General features: G+C 35.5%; 1 protein-coding gene across 2 annotated transcripts in view; it reads left to right on the top strand.

The window, feature by feature from the left end:
- The window catches only part of THSD7B (thrombospondin type 1 domain containing 7B), a 793,340-nt gene that overhangs the window by 465,099 nt on the left and 308,835 nt on the right, over positions 1–19,406 (top strand). For both annotated transcript variants that reach the window (XM_023527487.1, XM_023527488.1), the window contains one exon: positions 1,769–1,872. In XM_023527487.1, the coding sequence (XP_023383255.1) occupies positions 1,769–1,872 (104 nt within the window). The remainder of the gene's footprint in view (positions 1–1,768; positions 1,873–19,406) is intronic.

Here is a 19,406-nt window from a genome sequence, read left to right as displayed (position 1 = left end):
TGAGCATCTCTTAACATGTTAAGTTAGTAAGCAAAAGGGAAGGCAAGAGTGAGTATCCTTAGATAGAATTGGCAATGGAGTCTGTGGCATCAAGGGCTTTAGGACGGACAACTACCCTGCCCTGACTTGTGCAGTCTGGGACATGTCACTTAACCTCTCTGAGTTCAGGTTTATCATCCTAACACTGAAAATTCCTTCCTTCTTAAGCTGAACACTAAACCTGATTGAATTCCTTGGTCTTGTTTTGGTCTAGAAAGCCCATGCAAATTTAAGGGATCTGAATGAACGACATGTTGTAGTTGAAAAGTTGGACTAAAATCCCTTACCATTTTAATTTCTGTGTTTTGAAATTATACTGAATGAAACTATGCATATATAAAGTAAATTTAGAGCTACTTAGAAGTAATAGGTGATTTATTTAAATGTGACAGGTTTTTCTATTCATCTGTTTTCTGATTTCTCCCTAATTCAGTGATATATTTTTTCATATTTACATTTTAATGTGCTTTGCTTGATGGTCTGTATCTCTCTCTTAAGACCAACTTTGCCTCACTTACCTCCAATTGTACAAGAAACTTGACACTCACTTAGGCTAAAGTTGGCAGAGGAGGTGGTGAGTATTGATATTAATGGCTGACTATGCTAAGTGATCTCCAAGCACTATATCAAGCTTTGTTCACATACTTAAGAGAGTCCATGAAAGTGACTTTTTCTGAGCAAAGGGATTCTGCTCTATGTTCTGGTATACACTTTTTTTTCGTTTTCTAAGACTTACTTTACTATGGTAAACAACACATGACAACATTTACTATCTTTACCATTTTTAAGTGTACATTACAATAGTATTATTTATATGTACATTGTTGTGCAAGAAATTTCTAGAACCTTTTCATTTCACAAAACTGAGCAGTGATATTTTGCTTAATGTTTCTATTTCATTCTTTGGAGTAGCATCTCTTATCAGAGGTATTGGCTTATGTGCAAAATTGTAAAAATATACTATGCAAAGGACCAAAATCTGTGGTTTCACTTTGGGAAACATTCTGAAGAGGCAGATTTAAAGACACACAAGTCATAGTCTATCCTGTGTGTCAAAAAAATTGAGAGTTTTGTTGACTTGAGAAAAGAAAATCAGAGGAAAGCCAGATGGCATCTTTAGAGACCATTTCCTCAGAAGAACAGAAGTATTGGTAGTTCATCAGAGGAGGATCGATTCTTTGTTCTTGAGACAAACTATCACACGTAGGAACCTGTGCCTCACCCACCTACAACCTATTGAGTTGTTTGTGTTACTTCAAAGTCCTAGTAAACACCTTTTAAAAAATTTGACATAGAAGACTAAGTGTGAAGGTTTGCACATGAAACTTTCAGATGTTTGAAACTCAATTCTCTAAAGGTCCAATGGGACATAGGAATTTTTTCTTTCTTTCCTAACAATTTTAAGTTCATAAAGAGCTAAGCTTTCTAGATTTGATATGTGCTTCTAATGCTTTTTATTGCCACTTTGCTATATGAACTAAGGTTTAAGTGTGAAATGTCCATGTTTTAATAAATAGAATTATAGCATTAACCATGAACCTGCAGCAGAGTGGACTATTATCCTTCAATCTAGTGCATGCCAAGACTCCATTTAATGACGTTGGTTTCAAATCTATTTTTTTTTGAATTACTATCTTTACGCTTTCGGATTTCAAATTCATCTGTTTCAATTATTTCTTTTGTATGTTTGTCATGGTGAAATTTCTAGTTCTCTGTTCTTTAATCACAGGTGGAAGCCACAGAAATGGAGCCCCTGTATCTTAGTGCCAGAATCTGTCAGGCAGGGAATAATGGGCACCAGTGAAGCTTGTGGAAAAGGAGTGCAAACAAGAGGTAAGGGGATTTTAAAACAGTTTTTCTATTCAAATGTAACATATGTTACATTTGAAGTGTTGATTATGTTTATTTGGAATAAGTTGTAATATTAGATTAAATTATTTAATCAGTGTTTGTGTTTAAGTTTGGCATCAGTTAATGCTAATAGTAGACCATCTTTTAACCATAACCAGCTTGTGTACCTAAGGATTATTGCAATGTAAGCAAATATCTATTCTTGGTCATCAGCATATCCAATACTGATGTTCCAATTGAGTGTTGAATATTAGCCAAGGAATGGAGGGTATGTCAAGATTAGACCCAGTAGGATACATTGTACTTCTTAAGTGCTAATTAAATATTTGTTGAATTAATGAAGGGGTAACTGAATTAATTGACTAATCTTAATTATCCTGACTCGAACATTATTGTTATATATATATATACTTACTATATGTTATACATATACATATATGTGTGTATGTGTATATATACATATATGTATATATATGTATATATGTATGTATGTGTGCATATATACACACAGACATAGAACAGAACTATTAAAATTTCTAGAAGGCACTGTGAATAGGCTTGTGGATCTAAGTAATAGTGTCTTTTATCATCAATGTCTGGAAAGTAGAATATTGAAATCTCTGAAAAACATGCAGAGACTCATTAGACTGCTCACTTTTCTATTTCATTCATAATCCAGGTGCCAGTGTTATAAGATTTGATAAGAACTGCTTTAATCTTACAGTCTGACCACTTTGTTGCTAAAGGGATGTGTGTAGCAAAATCAGACCTTGTGGGGTCAACTGCATTACACTGGTTTCATAATTCTTCTAAAAGGCATTTTTAGAATTTTTTCTTCCTATTGTATAAGTTATTGCATCAGTCAGGATCGGTCATCCCAGCCAGCACAGTGACTCCTTTCTTTGTTGATTCAGAGACATGAGGAGCCCAGCGTGGCCAGGTGGCAGTCTTAAATTCCAGTTCAGTGGAATCACTGTTGTGTCTCCTAGTGGAAACATTCCTCTTTTTAGAATTAAGATGTTTAGGTCAGCAGATCACAAATGACAGAAACCAAAAGTTTTACTAGTGGATCACTATGGGTAATAGTAAGTTGTGTGTGTTATGTGCCATTGAGTTTCTCTGTTTCCTAATGACTCCATATGTCCACAATGTCCTGTCCTCAACAGCCCTTCTCAGATCCTATAGACTCATGCCTATGGCTTCTTTCATGGGGTCAGTTCATCTCATTTTGGTCTTTCTCTTTTCCTGCTGCCTTCTATTTCTTTCCAGTATTAATGTCTTTTCCAAAAGACCCTGCCTTATCATGATGTGACCAGAGAAGGGCAGCTTTAGTTTTGTCATTTATTTAGAGTATGAGGATGTGGATGTGGATGATCTCAGCCTTGGTCTCTAATGACACATCTTTGCTCAAATGATCTTTCCTAATTCTTCCATTGCTGTCATTTGTCCCAGCTCTGCAAGATATTGCCACCCAGTAGGCTGTAACTGAGTCTTAAAAAGACCTTTCCACCATTCTGTCAAGCCAGCTTCTTCAGGATAGTGGGAAACATGGTAAGACCAGTAAATTCCATGATCATGGGCCCATTGCCATACTTCATTCTGTATGGAATACTATGACTGTGGATATGGAATTCTGTAAGTCCAAAGATGGCAGTTTTGATAGAAGCATTGCATGCAGGGAATGCAAATTTGTATCCAGAATAAGTATCTATTCTAGTAAAAACAAAACACTCCCCCTTCTTTGATGGAACTGTTTCAATGCAATCAACCTGCTACCATGTTAGCTGGCCGATCACTCTGGGGAATGGTGCTGAACTGGGGATTCAGTGTTGGTCCCTGCTGCTGGCAAATTGGTCCCTCAGTCGTGAACATAGCCAGTTCACTCTTGGTGAATGGAAATCCATGTTGCTAAGATCATACATAACCTTCATTCCTGCCATCATGGATGGCTGCTTTGTTTATGAGCTCATTGAAGTATGACAAGGATAAATGGGGAAAGAGGCTAGCCTGTATCCTCATAATGAGTAATTCTATCTACTTGATTATTAAAATTTTCTGCTGAAGTCACCCTTTGGTGACCATTCATGTGGAATTAAATATGTTCCCATTTATTGCCCATACAGAGAGGTCTACCTACATACCTCTTCCCTAAATTTTCTTGCCACCAATTTTCCAAATCATGTTCTTTCTAAGACCCTGACCATCCAACAAAACCATTAACCACAACCCATGAATCTGTATATAATCACACATCTGGCCATTTCTCCTTCCAAGCAAATGAACAACCAGGTGCACTGCCTGAAGTTCTATCCACTTGGACGATTTCTCTTCACCTTTGTCTTCCAGGAATGTCTCAGAAAGGGGCTATAATGAATGTTACATCTGTCTATTTAGGGGTTGTGTCTACATATTGTGCGGAACCATCTGTAAATCAGGCCTGAGTCTTCTGTCAGCCTATTATAGGGAAATCCCCATGAGGCCTTACCTTCAGGCTAGGAGAGAAAAGGTAGTGTAGGAGGAGTGAGGACTATGGGCCTTTGGCCACTTCTTCACATAACTTATTTCTGCCTTCAGGGCCTGCTTGGGCCCAAAGAGAGATCGATCGATCGATCGATCGATCGATCTATCTATCTATCTATCTATCTACATACATGCACACATATATACACACATACACACACACACACACACATATACACACACATACATTCATACATACATATACATACACCCATACATACATAGACACACATATATACACATATATCTGTATATACATATGTGTGTATATAGAGAGATATATATGTATCTATATATCTATATATCTATATCTTTCTATGTATATATGTATGTATGTATGTATGTATCTATCTATCTATCTATCTATCTATCTATCTATCATCGATTTCATTCGATGATGGAGTACTGCTGTGCATACCCTACCTTATGACTTGGTGGGTCAGGTAACACCCAGTTCATCATGGGCAGCTCAGTTTGTGTGATTACTTGGTGGCTCATGGTTAAGCTTTTAGTCTTTAAGACACAGTAACAGGCCAAAAGTTGTTTCTCAAAGGAAGAGTAGTTATCTGCAGAGGATGGCAGGGCTTTGCTCCAAAATCCTAAGGACCTGCACTGTGGTTCACCTATAGCAGCCTGCCAAAGGCTCCAAACAGCATTTCTATCTGCTACTGATACTTCAGTGGCATTGGATCTGCTGGATTATATGGCACAAGTGGCAGAGCAGTGTGCACAGTAGCCTCGACTTGTTTTGGAGCCTTTCTTGTTCTGGGTCCCACTCAAAAGTAGCAGTTTTTTGAGTTACTCAGTAAACAGGCTGGAGTAACACACCCAAATGAGGAATACGTTGCCTCCAAACTCCAAAGAGGCCCAATAGGTATCATGCCCATATTTTGGTTGGAGGAAGGGCCAGATGTAGCAACTTATCTTTTACTTTCGAAGGGGTCTGTCATCATGCCCCATACCACTGGGCCGCTAGAAATTTCATTGAAGTAGAAGGCTCCGGAAGTTTTTCGAATGTATTTCCCACCCACTGATGTGAAAATGTCTTATCAAAATGTCTAGAATAGTTGCTAGTTTTTATTCACTAGGTCAAATCAGCATGATATCATCAATGTAATAGACAAGTGTAATATCTTGTTGGAATAAAAGGCTGATCAAGATTTCCCATAAACTGAATTATGAAATAGGGCTGGAGAGTTGCTCTGCCTCTGATGGAGGGCAGTGAGTGTGTTTTGCTGGACTTGCCAGCTAAAGCAAACTGCTTCTGGCAGTCTTTATTATCTTTAAATACAGTAATATGTGAGGTTAGGGCTTCAACATGACTTTGGGAGGGAAACACAATTCACTTCATAACAATTACACTTTGGAAATGATGTTAATGTCAGAACATTTACAGTTTGGCAAGGTTATTTGATTCAGGATTGCTAGGAGGCTGTAAAGTTGATGACTGTAAATTTCAAGAAGGGATGACTTTCTAAAAACGATTCACTCATATGTGTCAGAAAATTGTAATAATATGGCCATGTTGTTTTAAGCCCTTTGGCTACTTTCTGCTAGAAAATTGTTACAAAGGATCTAGCTCAGCAATATCTATCTACATGAATGAGGTGCTTTACAAATGGCACCTTCATGCAGTACCTAACTCTATATCGTGACCTGGACTTTGACGCTTTGATACTGGAGTATCATAATGCTTGGTTTTCATTGCAAAACCACTTAATAAAGTCTTCGGAGACATTGCTCCTAAATTATGTAGATATTTATTACATAAATGGCAAATTATTTTGTCTATCTTAGAAGAATTCTACTTTGGATTTCAAATTAAATGGAGGTCTGATAATCCTTTTGGCAATTGGCCTACTCGAGTTTTTCCAAGTTAGACACCAACATTAGAGAATTCCTAGTATTTAGTTGTTGGGAAATTTACACTTTTAAATAGTAAGATGAATCTTCTACTAATTTTAAGATAGTAGAACAAAGATATTTCTACTACCATATTTCTCTAAAATTACTTCAATACCAGCAAGGAAAGCATGAAACAGTATCAAAAAATTTATCTCCCACAAGATCTCCTTTATAACATTGCTCCAAAGAATAAGAAACAGCCACAATCAGCTTATCTTCAAGTAAATTAGGTGCCCATCTGTAATTTCATTCACAATATATGATGTAGAATGCGAATGGCGATATGGTAAGGTACTTCGCAGAACGGTATTTTACCTAAGTGTTGGCAAGGATGAAGGCGTGGGGGCTGAAGGGGGGAAGCAAACTCATTTGGTCTGGACACCTCCAGAAAGACACCATGATCTTCAAAAGGAAGTATGTAAGTGTGTGTGTGTGTGTGTGTGTGCGCGCGTGCGCGCACACACACACACACACACGCATACATTCTGGGATGGGAGAAAATAAAAAACTTTTCAAAAACTTCTGAAAGTCTGATTCAACATCAGAAAGCACTCTGCCCCCTTGTTCTTTATCTTTTACCTGCACAGCCAGGTTCCTACCTCTTACTGTTCTTATAGGAGCCTGGAGGTTTATTCTCTGGGAACATGAAACCAGAGGAGTTGTGCAATTTGGACAGGATGAGGAGGGTGGAGATGAGGAGCTGGACTCAAATTAGGAGGACCAAAGGAAAGTCTGAATAAAAAATTAAGAAACCCTCAGTTCCCTTCTCCCACCTGCTTTAGCATGCTGGTCTGTTGGCTTTTATACCTTGTAGTCCCATTGAAGCCTTATCAATCTGGAAACACTTTAAATTTAAATTTCTCTTTGAGGATGTTTTGAATCATAGAGGGAACATGAATTCAGACCAGTCTTGGAAAGACCAGCTTAGGGTTACAAATTATCACGAGAGACTTTCTTTCTCCTCACCATCCAGTGTTAAGTTTTAGACATACAAGTGGCCTTGCCAAGATGTTTTGCTTGGCAAGCTTATTTCTAGTTCTCCCTTACACTGAGGGCTGGCCTTTGTGGTCACCACTTCTTGTATGGGGCTCTTTACGAGGTTCTCCATAGCAGGCCTTGAAGCTGAAAGTGGAAGCTTGAGTCCCCAAGACATAATAGAAACTGTCAGAATGAAAGTTGTCTTTCCTGCTTACCTTGCATCCCAAGCTTTTGCTTTGTTTGTGCTTTATGAGTTTCTTTCTTCTGGAGCAGCTCAGCAGTACATTTAGAAGATATAAATTTGACCCATTTTTTTTTCTTTTTCATTAGAAAGGTCTTTTATGGTTTCTAAGCCATTATACTGCCAGAAACAGAATTATCCCTTGTTTTACCTTATTGTATTTATATTGTCAATCTGGTTAATTGATTTACAGTAAGAATATATTCATGTAATATACTTCTAAACAAAAACACAAGAAAAAAGAAAAGAAAATAGAAGAGCACATAGGGTTATAGCTGTAGCTATATATCTATATCACCTCCAAGGAGACAGGCATTTTGGGTTGCACTGTCCCAACTGTCACATTGTTCAGGGACAGAATTATTCTCTCTGCCCAGCTTTTAGTGCTTAATCTTAATAAAGAAGGGATGGTAGCTCAGCTTTTATAGCAAATGGAAGTATAAGAGGTAGAAACTTAACTGTTCTATCATACATCGATGTAACTGCCCTTAAAAGGGTAAAATTATATTACTAAAGAAAAGAAAAATTAAAGACGCTGGCCTTCCTAGAAGGGAGTGTACTTGTCTGTGAAGTGATATAATCTAATTCTTATTTTGCTATTCACAGTGACTATTTGAAAACTGGCTTAATGAACTTGCCTGTATTTCTCTTTTGGACATTATTTTCTTCTCAATCATAAGCTTGCGAATGTACTCTATCCTAGCACGAAGGCTTGACACCTATGGCAACATAATGGATACAGAATAAGTATTGGATATCGAAGTTGTCCTGTCTAAGAAATCTTTGACTTTCATGAAGTACATATGTTCTTTACTTTTTTTGGTTAATCTTTATTGAACAATATTTTCGTGGATGGAAATAGGCAAAGTTCTAATCTCTGTCAAATCTTTTTGTTCTTCTTTAATTGATTTTTGTCACTGTGAGAAGCATAGTCTTTTTGCACAATAGTTTTGATAGAATCTGTGTATTTTCTTTGTATTCAAGGGATCTTTTTAAAATGAAAGTGCTTTTCTAGGAAAAAAAAAAAGAAAGACAAATTAATCCATTTACAAAATAAGTTCTGGGTTGCCTTTACTTTTAAAAAGGGAGGGGATTAGAAATCAGTAGGCAAAAGTTAAGAAAGAGAGTAGTCTAAAGCCCTTAAAGTGAAGCAATAATACTTGGTATTCAAAAATGAAAATTCATATGAAATATGTATTTGTGTATCTGCCATTTTAGCAAAGCATGCTTTATTTTGTAATTTAATTTTCTAAGGCTTTTGCGTGTGATTGAATCTTTAAAAATTGATTTCTATAATTTTTCTAATATTATACAAACCTGTTAAATATAAACTATATATCCATATAAAACAGAGGCAAGTGAATATATTACATGAGCTGAATTAAGAGGAAACTATTCATATTGTAGATATGAGTATTCTAATTTTCTGATTGAAAATTGTTCTTTTCTAATTATGTTGTCTTCATGGCGAAAAAGTTAAAGAAAAAGATACTAAACCACCATCAGCTCTTTGGCTAACTTTTTTCTGGAAAGCACACAGAAATACAGCAAAAAAACACTCATTTTGAAATAAAGAAGTCATTATGGCCTGTCAATAAAATGGCAAAACAGCCAATCAGCTAGTCAAACTCTTCTTTCTGATGCCATGTCCTTGCATTTTAAGAGAGGAAGAGAATATCTCTGGATGGTTGAACTTTTTCATTCTTCCCATGAAGAACATTGTAGTCATTTAACCTTATAAGCTATGCAAGTTTGTTCTGTCATATTCGTCTATACAGATCACAACAAGAAGTCATTTCAGTAAAGAGGAAAACAGATCCACGGATTTTAACTACGACTTGTTAGTAAAGACAGAGGTGGTTTCTATTTTTGTTTTACTTTGGGTGTTACGGGGGTGGGGGAAGGTTTGCTGGGAAGAAAAGTGGACTTCTATTTACTTCAATTTACTTCTATTTGCTTGAAGAAAAATAAGGAACGTTAACTATGAACTGTGGGCATTTGCGCTAGAGAATGGAGAGCAACTGTAGCTCCCTCAGGAACTTTTTCTGCAGATGTAACTGTTTCTTAAATGGGCAAAGACACTTCGCCATATCCTTCCTGTCCATTCAAGAAGGGAGGGAGTGACATCACTTCTGATCCCAAATCAACATAATAGGGTTTTTAATCTAGGCAATGAGCAACACTAGTTTTCAACAACTCATGATATTTTTAATAACTGTGTTCATCTCATAGGAAAAAAAAACAACTGGACCCCAATATTCTTTGTATTAAAGATCATTCTTGAGGGTATTTTTAACTTCAATTTTGACTTCAACACCAGAAAAACCAAGTGAGGGACATAATATTCTTTATTAATTTATATTACTAATTAACACCTGATACCAAAATGATTGATTATAAATATTCATTAAGAAACTTTGAAAAACATCTCTTCTAAATATAATTTTTTAAGTGTGGAAAGTAAAGAAAGATCAGGTTAGAATGTAAAAATTAAATTGATAGTGTGGGGCAACTTGGGAAAATTTCTTGAAGCCTAGAAACCAAAGAAAGAGGCTGACGACTCTACCATTGCATCAGGGGTTCATTAAGGGAACTTACACATGAGGTTTTGGACTGCAGCAAGATGAGGTGTGGATCTTCCACGCCTCTTGGCAAGAGCTACAGAATTATACAGAACGGAGCAGGATGGGTAGGAGTACTGATGTGTGACACACCTCTGAACAGGGGAAAATGCCTTACGTGATTGCCATGGGCAAGGCAATGGCCTGTTCTAGGAAGCAGCGCTCTGTGGGACATACATGAGGGCTCGATCAGGCAATCTCTGGGGGGATTTATGGTAAGCAGTCTCTGTTCTCAACTGGATCTAGCTCATGGGTCTCACAGCAGTCACATCACGGAAGTCTCTCTTCCACACGACTCTCCAAATTCAAATATTCTCAGATTTTAACAAAAGAATGGGGTTTATAATACCATAGGTATTGGTTTAGAGAGTGAATTGTGTGAATTATGGCCAAGACTGCATTTTAATGTAAGTGAATAATGATTCTAGGAATTATTTTTTATTTTTTTTCCCATGTCTTAGGGTAGAATTAGCTTTGTGGCTTTCATAGTTGCTGCAAGTAGCATATGCACATTTGAAAAAGTTGGCAGTAAATTAAAAATAAATATTTAAAAAGGTGGGTGACCTAAGGCATGATGATTTAGTAATACAATGCTAAGTACAGATACAGAGATGTTGTCTTGTGCAGCCTCTCCGTTTTTAACATAATAAGCTATAATGCAAAGCATAACATAACTCTTCAGTGCAATCCCACCCAGTCATATCCCCAGCAGATATATTTCCCTGATGAAATGGGTATTAGGGGTGGGGGTGGGATGGTAGATGGTAATGCTTTTTCCTTTGAGGAAGGCAATTATTTGCTAAACTAGGAGCAATAAATTTCTCTTCTGACTGCATGGCTGTCAGTTACAGAACTATCTTCCCTTCAGGAATGTTAATATGAATTTCAAAGTCTTCTGCAAACTGTGTAAATGCAATAGGATTATACTTCTCTTGTCCAGGTCCAAAATTTAGTCTCTTCAAATAGTGTGAATCTCTTGGCTGCCCTAAGCACGCAGGTTAGTAAGGTCAAGGTATTCATTTCTGTTTAGCCCAAAAGCCATTTTTGGATTATAGCAAAGGAGGTGATATTTTTATATTTTTATTTGCATTTTTAAAGAAAACAGGAACTCTGAAACTTTTTCTAGTAGCAGCAATAAGAAGAGGAGCCCCCACTTACTCTAGGGGCTCTAAAAACTCAAACTCATCTTCACTATTACTCAGAATTCAAATTTATGAAAAAGTTGTAAAATAAGTGCCTTTTTAGGCCAACCATGTTATGAAAGATTCACACGGTGTAACAAAATACAATGTTTGAACTCAGATGCATCAGAATGAGAATTAAAAACCTATTAGAATCAATTAAACTCAACAGGTTTATAAGATAATCAATCTCTTATGAAAATATTGAAAGTAGGAAATGTAAGTAGGAAGGTTGAGGTTCATGGAGGTTCATGGAGGCTTTGTACCACAACAGGTTTTGACAGCCTATTCCAGAATAGAGACTTTGAGATGAATTAGAAGGAATACATGTAAAAGGTATTTTAAGAAAAAAAATAGTAGGAATTAATAGCCAAATTTATATAGAGAGCAAAGTATCAGGATTAATTGAAAAGATTCAATGGTTTTAAATCAGTGAGAATAGATAATATCAATGCAAACAATGACATAAATAATTGACATAAAAATGGAGAGAGAATGCAGTATTTGAGTATGTGAGAATAATTATATCTAGAAACATAAAATATACTTTGGAATCACCTACGTAAAGATTGTAGATCATGCCAGTTCTTTCTGAGAGAAAACAGAGAGAGAGAGTAGAGGCCTAAGATCTACAGGTAATCTGCTGTGATGAAAGTAAATTTTCTTCTCTTTTGAACATGAAAGCCCTTGGCTCAAACTTGGTTTTGCCACTTACTACTTTTATTAGCATGGTTAAACTACTTAACCTCTCTGCCTCAGTCCTCTCACCTACAGTGGGGATAATGATTCCAATTTCTTACTGCTTTTTACTGCTGTTTATAATTGTTCAGGAAATAGTAATCTTTCTTTTTTAAAAACTTATAAACTAAGAATATGTATTTAGCATTGATGGAGAATGTAAATGTCACAAAACATGGTTTTAAAATAATTGAATAGAGAGATTTGTTGGTTATATGAAAAAAAAAAAAAAAAAAAGGATTTTGTGACCAAAGTATCTTTCTCTTGGAAATTCTCAGTGTAGAACTGGCATACTGAAGGCTCTTACAAGTGATACAGTGAGGAAATCTATTACATTTTTTAAGCAGTGAGTTTCCTCAAATCCATTTGCCTACAGAGCCCATTTAATTTTTTTTTTTTTAATGAAATGCCAACTAATATCTTTGTTATTGAAAAATGCGGGCACAGTATCATTAAATTATGGAGGGGAAATTTTCAAGAAGTATGTATGTGGTATTGCCAAATGTTTTAGATATAAGTGTATAAATAAAGATGGAAGAAAGGATTTGGCAATTGAGTGGACATAGCTGAATATTCAGAATCTAGTTTCAGCAAAGTAATTATAGGCAAAAAAAATCATAGTTTTGAGACCACAGACTGAAAAGAAACAAATATTAAATAGATAACTCTATAGAATATTTGTTAAAGAAGGAAATAAGTAGCATTATAGCTCAGAGTTCAAAGAGGGAAGATAGGACCATGCTGTACAAATATGAACACAAAAGAAAAATAAGTAGAGGAGGGAAATATATTGAAAATGTCAGAGAGAGGGAAAATATTAATGCCAGCTGATTCTGGAGACAAGGGGATATAGCTGATAATAAAGGTAATTTCAAAATTTGGAAAAAAGATAGTTCCCCCCCCCTCCCTCTTTCTTCTAAACACTAGAGAGAAATATCAGAACACAGATGCAGGGTTGTGAGGAAGAAAGATAAAAGAGCTTTCCCAGTAGTCACCCATGATTTTCTCATTATAAACCCAGTAACCTTATTTTAAGACTGCAGAGGCCTATCTTTCTTTTTGAGACTCCTCACTACCATTCCCATGTTCCAATTTTCTCCAGTGTTCCTCTATCTCTCTTGAATTCTTATGTTCCAGTTTCTGAGTCTGACTTCTTTTCTCCATTCGACCTTACATGACATCATTCTTCATAGTTCTCCTCTTTCCTTTCATCATCTCTATCTATAATGTCTCCCTACATAACCCCAGCTCTTTCCAGGATTTAAGTTCTAGAGATGATCATCGGGTCTTTATTTCAAGGGAAATATCTCTCTTTACTGGAGATTAGAATTTTCACTTGCTGAACATTAAATTGCCCTGCAGACAATATACTGATAATTCAAATTCATCATTTCCAGAAACGAAACTATGATGAATTTCTGCATCCAGAAACTGGAATTTCATAATGAGTTTTCAATCTCAAATAGTCGCATCTTCACCCATCTGTTAATAGAGTCAGCCATCAAATCCAACGCAGCCCAACTTCATAAAGCGTCCACAGTCTTCTACTCCCCTTTTCTAGACCATTGTTAATGTATCCCTGGGTTTTTTAATAACCTCCCAACTGTTCTTATCACAGGCACATTTCTTAGAAATTCATCATTAATTCTAAAGCCAGGACCACCTGTGTCAAGTAACTCACCTGATTTTAGGATTCATTTACTGAAGAATTTCCAGTGACTGTTATTTTCCCAGTTGAAGCCATTACTATGTACCTTAAATATCCTCCTAAGTTCATATCTTGTTTCACTTTTCCTACTTTGGTCTCCCAGAGCCCCCACCAACTAGCCATTGCCAGGGCACCATCCATACTACTCAAAGCACTTATCAACTTCAAGTTTCCCCTTCAGCCTAGAAATCTCCTTATCTTCTTCTTCCAGTTATTGAGATCCTGTACCTCCACCTGGTCTCACCTCCTTCTCTAAATAATTCCATTCTTCCAGTTGCAGTTAAGCACTTCTCAGTGTACACTCCCTACTTACTCATATTTTATATTTTGTAATTCTATTATACTTTGAATGTCCCCTTTATTATATTTTTCAGTTCTTGAAATACAGAGAACATACCTTATTCATCTCTATATCACCAGTGCCTCAAATAGTGCTATATTATATACATAATCATTGCTCAATTAATATTTACCCAGTAATTATTACTCTGTGAACCAGAATATGAAGTTCAGAACTTTGGCCAAAATATAATGAATAAAAGTATGTATAATGTATATGTAATTTTATTCTGTGAAGGCAAAAAGAGAAATAACATATTAAAATCACTATTATAAAATACTTTATCTATGCTTAAATCAGTGAATGGAAAAAGGAACTATGCTTATGATAGGTTAACCTCCTAGAGAGTAGAGTCCATGTCAACTTTATGTTGTGTATTTTACAAATTGTTTTAAAAGTTTATTTCTAGTGTAAAATAATGAGGTGATGAAACAATACCATACAAACTGATTCTCTGATGTCAAGATTGTGAATTGAGCTTTCATAATTCTCAGGTGCCTCTTCATCAATTTACGTGGAAGTAGGAGGATTTTGTCCCTTACCTAGAGCAGAGTGGGCCAAAGGCATTGCCTCATGGCCTCTAGAACAGTGGTTTTTCACCAGTGGTGAATTTTTCCCCCAGGGGACAATTGGCAGCATCTGGAGACATTTTTATGGTCACTGCTGGGGAGCAGGAGTTACAACTGGTATGGTTCTGGCATATCAATAGTGCCAAGGCCAAGAAATCCGACTTCTAGATCCAGAAGTATAGTGTTAGCTTCACTTTCTCATGATTAAACAGATCTAATTTAAAAATACCTTTCCATTTAAAGGACTAATCGGAATGTTACCCATATAAATAATATTTCTTACAACTCGTGCTCATTGTTAGTAACATAAGCTAATTGGTTAACTGTGTGTATTTTAACCTGGAGTTGTACTAAAGCCTTTTTTAAAGAATTTGTTTCAACATGTGGATCCAGAGCACTTCAGAATTTACAGTCAGATGGAGGATGGTAACATGACAGTTGCAAAACTTCCAACTCATACTTTAACTCTGAAACACAGGTAGACTGAAAATTTGAGTACTGTGTCACCATGTAAGTCTAGGTTTTGAAGTGATGTGAATGGTATAATTATACTTCGCATATAGAACTATTTATTATGTGTTTATATTTCAGAATCTGCTAAATTTAATTTGTAGTAGTTTTATTGTAACAATCTAATCTACTGTTAACACAGTTGGCATTCATTAAGTACTTTTTCTTTCTTATATTACCTGGAGAATAACTTGGTCTCCACATCTTTATCTACTAATATCTTTTCCATGTTAGCCTACTTATTCCTTAATGCTAACTACCAATATTTGTTGGATGTAAAGACCCAGACTTTCCCTAACTTCCAGCAGTAATTTCATCATTTCAGCTACTTCTAACTGCTCTAGACCATGACTTCATCATGGCCCCAGTCTGCACTGGCCTACGTAGAGCATGACTTACTCTTCATACTATATCTTAAAAGTTAAATTTGTACATTAATACTCCCTATGCTCACCAGCAACCCAATAAGAACAGCGAATCTTCTCTCTTAGTGAAACCATGAATCAGATTGCATGCCCTCTCCTCTCCAACGTATGGGCAACATAATTTCCCAGCTAGTCATTAAGAGTCTAGTCTCCTAGGTTTTGAAGATTAAATTGAGTGAATCAATTGTAATCCTTTCAATAGAATCTTTTATTTGGACTTAAGAACTGCTCTAGTTTTTCTCGTGAGATGTGGAATTGATGTTTTTTGTTGTTTTTCTCTGAAATACCTCGTATTCTTCCTTTCTCCCTAAATTCCCTTCTCTCTCTCTCTCTCTCTCTCTCTCTCTCTCTCTTAAATTAATCATAGTTGGTTCTCTTGATTATAGTTTTAAATCTATAACTGATATATATATCAACATTCCCAATGTGTTATTCCTATATTCTATGTTCAAAAAATGGCATCACTGTGAAATTATTCTGGAATATTCCTGATTTTTAACTAATCATTTCTTATTAAGCATAATATTCTACAGCTTCTATCCCAAATCTCTTGCCTTCTCTCTCTTAACTGCCAAATTATTTCAAGTTCTCACCATCTCCGGATTATAGTATGTTATTCTTCAAATCTAAGCTGATATTTCTAAATGATTATTCAAGAATTAATATCTGTATGTCAGTACCTGTTTAACATTTTTCATTCATCCCTTTTTACATCTAAAACATGAGAAAAAGTAGGGCTATTCATTATCTGGCACCTACTTTTATTTCTCACCTTACCTGGCCTTACCCCTTCAATACCTAATTCAGTGATGCACTTTATTTTTCCCAGATGTTTGTCTTCTCTCTTTTCTCAGACTCTTTCTTGTGCTTCCTGAATAGCATATTCCCTTCTCTCATGAAATCCCTCTTTCAGGCTCTTTTAGTGCTAGTTGCAATTTTTGGTTTACTATCTCTCTCCTACTGGTGGGCTGAAATTGTGTTTTATTCATCTCTGTAACCCCTATACATAGTGTCTGGCACTATGTATTCTAGGCACCCAATAAATATCTGGAAAATCGGTATTGTTGCTTGTGGTTATGGCATTCTAACTAATGCTAACTTTTAAACTTTTAGTTTGAAAGAGTTTCAAATATAAAATTTATATGTGTACATATACTCAAATAATTATTAACATGCTACTTTTTATGTTCTCTTTATTCCCTCTTTCCTTCTTTCAAAATCACTGCTATTTGCTTAGATGTCTCATATGTTATTTTTTAGGTGAGCTTATAATTGTCTCAATTTTCTTCACATTTTCTCATTGGAGTCAATATAGAAAAACAAAAGTTGGTTCCAATGAAAACACTAGCACAACCAGCAATATCAACAACGAATGCTAAATAAGTAGCTTAAATAAACACAACTTGTCAATTGAATATTTTGTTTTGTTTTACCTAGTTTATAGTACTGTTTTAGAATGACAGATTCTTAGTCTTTTTCTCGAAAATATATTTAACAAACACATATGCCTATATTTTTATTGAATCTGTTGCCTTTATAAGATTTCCTTGGGAATTTTGAACTTTGCTACATGTCACGCCTCTGTTACTCAAACTGTGCAAAAATACCGATGGACAGTGAAGAACATATCAGTCTTGAATAGAACATTTTGTCCTACTGAAATGAGAAAATCTTTTTTATTAATGGAATTCCCAGGCCTTTATTTCTTTAAATGCTGATGTTCATAGTGACTAATTTATTTCTGTTAATATATCATGTCCCAAAATATTTTATCTTCTCTTGGCCAATTTTGATTATGCTTCATAAATCTGTGTCCTACATTACCTGACCTCTTTCTCTCACTAAGGACTGAATTCTTTCTTTGAAAATTTTTTTATGGTACACATTTTCTGGCTATCATTAAAATATAATATGGCATGTTAACCCAGACATCAAAAGTCAAATACCATTGTCCTCCTGTCGTAAGTGAATCGAGATTCTTTGAGAGAAAAAACGATCTATTTGGCTTGAAATTGAATTTTTTTCTTTACATATTTTATATCACAAATATCTTCTAAATGTTATTGACCCATAAACTCCCTAGACTATAAAGAGAATCCATGCCATGTTGTTTGCAAATTTATTAAGTCATTTATACTGTGTTTAACTAATTTTTTTTTTCTTGGTTTTCTTTAGCATGACTCTTATTACACTTAAACATTATCCTTCTTTCATTTATTTCTTAAATATCATTTGGTGTTATTTTCTTGGTTATAGTGACTTAGTAAGCAACCCAACTAACAGAATTTTTTTTCAAAATATAGATATCCCACAATGTGAGGAGCTAACATGTGAGCTAGTATGGCTCCATTCATGGAGCTATTGAAGGTATGTAGTTTATCTCAGGAATTCTGTAGAAGACATTCCTACTCTTTTCTAGGTGCTGAAATTGAAAGCGTGTAGCTACCTTAGACTCTAAACTTATGGTCAGATAGGATTATAAATCATTTTGTGTAATTCATATCTAGTATTGATTGATTAACACCAGTACTACATTTGAATTCTAAATGATGTTTTGACTCTTCACATGTGGGTTCAGATAAAGTGAAGATACTCCCTAAATACCTTACCTTCATCATAGGAGACAATAACTGCCTAGAGTCAGGTGCAGTAAGATGCAGAATAATATTTCTACCATCTGGTTTTGGACACTGCATTAGGGTTCTCCAGGGAAATAAAATCATATATGTAAAGAGATTTATTATGAGGAATTGAGTCATGTGATTATGGAGGCCAACAAGTACCAAGATTTGCAATTTGTAAACTGGACACTTAGGAGAGCTGATGGTATAATTTTCAGTCTGAATGCTGGCTGGCTTGAGACCCAGGAAGAGCTCGAAGAAAAAAATGTCCTAGTTAAAACAGTCAGGCAGGAGAAGTTTCCACTCTCTCAGTCTTTTTGTTTGTCAAGCTTTCAACTGAATAGATGAGGCCAACCCACTTTGGGGAGAGCAGTCTGCTTTATTCAGTCTACCAATCTAAATGTTAACTTCATCCTGAAACACCCTCACATATACACTCAATGTTTTACCAAATATTTGGGCAACCGTGGCCAGTCAAGTTGACACAAAAAATTAGCTATCACAAGTAGTTAATTCCTAGGGGCAAGCTACAGTGACTAAGAATTCATGGATGTTGTGGTTTCTTTGCTCAATGCTTGGGCCATTCCAATACACTTAGCTCTTTCTCAAACAAACAAACAAACAAAACCCATCTTCTTCAAATAGGCTTCTCTATAATTGTCATAACCGATTCAAATATTTGGCTCGTGTTTGCTGTTTTGCCTTTTCTATTTTTGTCTCCAGTGAACTGTTTTATTATTATTCTTTTAATGGATGGATTTGTGCATTCATGTTTTCTTTTCAAAAAATTATAGATATGAAGATCAAGTTGATCTCATAAAATATCTAATGGGATTACCCCACTGTTCTATCATCCTTTGCCCAACCTTTCCTACATATTTTATAACTAAGAATACTGAGTACAGCTTTTCAGATTTAAGAATTTTTATTTTAAACCAGAAATTTCAGATATTTAAAAGGGAATACATTGATCACCAAAAGGTGATTCCATAAATATGGCAATTATAATATTTAAAGCCAAGTTCCATCATGACATTATACGCCCTTGAAGTTGGTATTGTACATCATTTTCTCCTTTTACACTCCTGGACTCAATCCAAAGTGCCTAGCATCAATAGTACAGACAATATTCTATAGCAATTTAACAAAACTAATTTGG

The sequence above is a fragment of the Pteropus vampyrus genome, unplaced genomic scaffold (assembly GCF_000151845.1).
Source record: "Pteropus vampyrus isolate Shadow unplaced genomic scaffold, Pvam_2.0 Scaffold17, whole genome shotgun sequence".
Lineage (NCBI taxonomy): Eukaryota > Metazoa > Chordata > Mammalia > Chiroptera > Pteropodidae > Pteropus > Pteropus vampyrus.
This window is presented reverse-complemented; position numbering and strand designations above follow the sequence as displayed.